The 4,348-nt window shown below is 52.3% G+C and overlaps 1 protein-coding gene across 1 annotated transcript; it reads left to right on the top strand.

Moving 5' to 3' along the window:
• Positions 1 to 1,210: 1,210 nt before the first annotated feature.
• On the top strand, positions 1,211 to 1,955 carry AYO20_11383 (hypothetical protein; the record flags this gene model as incomplete). The annotated part of the gene is made up of 3 exons (XM_022649635.1): positions 1,211 to 1,531; positions 1,646 to 1,695; positions 1,784 to 1,955. The coding sequence occupies 3 exons, from the start codon at positions 1,211 to 1,213 to the stop codon at positions 1,953 to 1,955; spliced, it is 543 nt and encodes a 180-aa protein (XP_022494380.1).
• Positions 1,956 to 4,348: the final 2,393 nt, after the last annotated feature.

Below are 4,348 nucleotides of genomic sequence, written 5' to 3'. Positions count from 1 at the left end.
GTCAGTTGAGACTGCAACAATGTAACGGTCAAATTTGGTCAGTCTCGTGAACTTCGCCACCAATATTCGCCGAATCTTTGTCCTCTAAATATCTAAAGTCAACTTGATAGTCCTTTCAGAGCATTGGATATTGACACGATAGAACGGAAAGTGTTCGGACTGCTGGTCAAAGACCACAGATACCTTCGGTTGAGGCTTCAGGGGAATGCTTTCTCTGGCACTTATCGTGATCTTGAAGCACCACGGTTCATTTCAGCTCTCAAGACGAGCCCATGTACCCAAGATTCGGGAGATGTTGGATGAAAAGGAACACATCGACGCAAAAAGAACGTGGTGTGTGCGTAGCCCATGGGGTAAACTGCGCTCTGGGACAGGAGAGAATCAACCCAGGGGGAGGGACCACAAGGAGGGAAATCTCGGTTGGATTTGGGCAAACGAGGAGACTAGTGTAGGACTCGATATCTGCTGTTCTTTTCAAAGAGGACAAGACTTGTACAGTTGGCAAGTCACTGCTGGCATTGGGCTTCGCTGAGATGGTATGGCGAGAAGAAGAGTCAGGGGGAGGCAGTCGGGTTGGAAGAGCATTCGGATAGAGGACAAATGGGTACCCAGGGGATTGCGGTCTCTTCAACGCAGTCTTCCAAACGAAGGACGGTAAGGAGGATTAAGAACTCGAAGACACAGGCAGGAGGCCAGAAGGGTATCCAGCAGGGGAAGAAGACAGAGGTTGGGCACTGAGCAACCAGCCTGTGAGCGGCGTTGAATCTGACAAGGTCTTGTGAGAAAGTGATGGACCAGTCACACTATTCAGGTGTACCTCGTATACCAAAGCTCAATGGCTGGTGATCACAATGTGAACAAGTTGATGAATCCCACCGCACCCAGAGATTTATCATCTTGGGATCGAGCAACATCATCGTCGTCGTCGAAGCTGGGGAAGATAAGAACCTGGTATGTCTGCCAGGATATCTTTGTTTTCGCTGCTCCCGAGGCTGCAATCACAGAAACATGAATCCCCGCATTTGATGATTGATAAACCCGACTCCAAACATAACCAACTTGGATCTGTCAAGGTCATCATCCATCATCGTTGATGTATTCAGTCTGTTGTCGTAGACTCCTATTGTCCCAGATCCCGCAGCAGCGTCTCTTTTGCAGCCCCCCTGTGGCATTCAGACTCCACGGCACCAATATCACCCACCGCAGCACCATGTCATCCGCAGAGTTCCCTCCGCCCCAGCTCAGATCGGCTGCCGAAGACGTTGCGTCCCTCCTCAAGTCTCGAGGCGAGACCATATGCGTGGCAGAGACCGCCGCAGGAGGACTCATTTCCGCCTCACTGCTTGCAACCCCGGGGGCAAGCAGGATCTACAAGGGTGGATTGACACTGTATACGTTGCAATCCAGGATTGCCTTTGCCGGCTGGACGCAACAGAACATCGACAATTATGATGGACCTACCCCGGAATTGGTGGAAGACCTGGCTAAGAGCGTGAGAGCAACGCTGCAAGGAACTTATTGCGTCGGTGAGGTACGTACTCCCTACAATCCCCTACATCTGTCGATCTCGCCGGACAGGGCGAAGCCCTCAAGGCCTGGCCAATGGAGACTTTTCTCGCTTACTCGACTGCTCTCAACACGACAGTCAGGAACAGCAGGACCAACCGCCAGTGGCAAGACTCCCAACAGACAACCGTAAGTACAGATCCCGCCCTATCCGCCTCTCACCTAGCTGCGCCTCAATAGGGAGCATGTGAAGCTGATACGAGGCGGAAAACCACAGGGGCTACGTCGCATTGGCAGTGGTGGGCGAAAAGGGTAGTGTGAACAAGGATCTAGACACGGGGTTGGGAGGTGATAGACAGGCCAATATGGTGGCGTTTGCGGTTGCCGCGCTTCAACTGGTCAAGGACTTCATCTTGTCGTCTGGCGGTGACAAGGGTGGGAAAATGTGAACAGTGTGACAGTTGTTGATGGACCGAATTCGAACAAGTGGCTCGCAAGCAGTTGTGGCTGGACTATCCACCAGCTGGCTCCAACGGCGTCATCTCCCCCAGGCACCAGAGTCGAGATGAGTGACTGAGGCTCAGTTTCGGGTGATCCTCACTTTGTTTGACCCGGTCGTCTACTGACTTTGTTTGCTTTTTCCCTGCCTGATGTAGTTCTGAGTTGCTCCATCAACACCTTTCAAACTTCGGCATTCCTCTTTTGAGACTTTCCCTAAGTGGAGCTACAAAGTCCATGCATGCACTGACCAGGTCACAAGGGAAGCAAACGAAGTGATGCATCACATTCCAACGTCCACCGTTGGACGGGGTTCGGGGTGGCTTTGTGTGACCGGGTTCTCCACCCAGCTTGTTCACCATGGCATGCAGTATTCGCGGTCGACCTGTCAATCTCGTGTCGATGACGGTTGAACCGCCCCCAACCGAGAAAAGAGCCATTGAGACTGAATACGGAGGACATACCTGAATCTGCTTCTCCCGAGGGGTAGGGGACCATTGCAACGTGCCTAGTTTCATTGGGAAACAGACTTTGTGTGCCCAGATCCACCACTATCCATCCTTGTGATCGGATCAAAAACTTCGGATCGAAACTCAACCACAACCTTTCGAGAAACCCTGTCATCTAGTGAAAAGTGCGCACGGACTGAAGATGTCGTCAAGGGCAGTGATATTCGCCTCACCTCTTTCTCTTACCTAGCCAGGGTCCGCTCGCCAATTGTTGTTACAGAAGCAAGGGACTTTAGGCGTGGACGATCCATGAGCCTGAGCGACATTGGGAAAAATTTCCGTGACGCAGATACCCAAGCGATTGGCTGCGCGACATCAACTCAACCTTTTTCACTGTGCTTCCAAACCTGTCTCGTGATATGGTTCACGTGGTCCTTTTGACAGCTGTCAATTCTTGATCCTAACCAAGCATGAGCAACGAGAGGTCCCCTTGCGTCAATCGTAATTCGTAGAATGAGAAGGGTGGCGGGCCTCGAGTAGACTTTGAAGCCAAGACGAGAATGTGCTCGCTTGATGCGAATCAAAGGCATTGTTTAGAACAGGGGAGTGGGAAAAGTCTGGCCAGGATTGTCGCCTGGGTTAGCTGTTGTTTGTTCCGTAAAATGCGAAAAGATCGACCATCATGTACAAAGAGTAGTAGAAGCCCCCAAAGTTATTGTCCACTGCCCATACGCGCGCGTGTTCCAACAGCAATGATGGATAGAGCCAAGGACACTGGGTAAATTGGCCGTGTTGGGAAATTCGGAGGACGCGGTGAGGAAAGGTTGTGCTTCGCTTGAGCTTTGCACATCTAGCCAATCGTGGTGCTAAGAAGAAAATGAGGCGAGCGAGAAGGGGTTCAGGCCCTGCGGCGGGGTGGAGGAGATAAGTCGCAGAGTGACAGACAAATATCCCTTGCTCCTGCAGTCTTTGCTGCGCTCCCGGATGTTCTGGCCGTGTAAAGTATTTGTATGAGTGATGCTGCAGACGATCAAAGTGCTAGAGGTCTCGCGATCCCTGTTCTGTGTCGGATCATACTCAGATCTATGTACCTGTATGTAGGTATGTTCAGAGTGCAGTTAATGGGAACAAATGGGGCTTGGGTTTCCACGCGTGCCACGGGCGGGTGTTGCGACTTCGCCTCGGAAGCCGGACTTCCTGCTGATCTCCGTCTTTGACCGACCCCTCATGTCCGATGCTGGCACGGGCTTCGCAAAGTACGAGTCGTAGGCATGCTCGTAAAACCTTTTCCCGGGCGACATCGCCCGCCACGCTCGCCTGGGCCTGCCACTCCCACCTACTTCGAGTACCTATAAGCTGCCCATCCAATTGCAACCGTGGGCGGCCCCCCTCGACTTGCTGGGTTTCAGATCCGTCGTTTGATCTTCCTCGCTATCACAAGCAACGAGCGAGGGTTGAGGATCCGCTCCTGGTCCACCACGCCCATTTACTCCGTGTGGAATTGGGTTTGAGAAAAGTTCTTTCTCCGTCCACCTGCTGGATCTGAAAATGTGGCCTGGTCGGGTTTTTTTTTGGTTGATGTCTTTGCTGACCTCCTTGTTTTGGCGCAGTTGCAGATTTCCAGGAGCAACGGGCTCCATGCGCTATCGCCAGAACCATTTCTTGCCACCTACGAGTTAGCCATCCATTGACGCCGATTTGCCAATGCTGTGATCGCGCCGTCTCTCGACCTTGGACCAAGACCAGCTGCTATCGAGGAGGGGGTGACCCATTTGGCACACGTGGCGACAAGAGAAGGCTAACACTGGCAGAGGCTCTGATTGATTGAAGAATCGAATAGTGTGATGCTTTTCCACCCACTAATTGAAGAAGACCCGAGCCCTCCCTTGGTACTT

The sequence above is a fragment of the Fonsecaea nubica genome, assembly GCF_001646965.1.
Source record: "Fonsecaea nubica strain CBS 269.64 chromosome Unknown Scaff151, whole genome shotgun sequence".
Taxonomy (NCBI): Eukaryota; Fungi; Ascomycota; class Eurotiomycetes; order Chaetothyriales; family Herpotrichiellaceae; genus Fonsecaea; species Fonsecaea nubica.
This window is presented reverse-complemented; position numbering and strand designations above follow the sequence as displayed.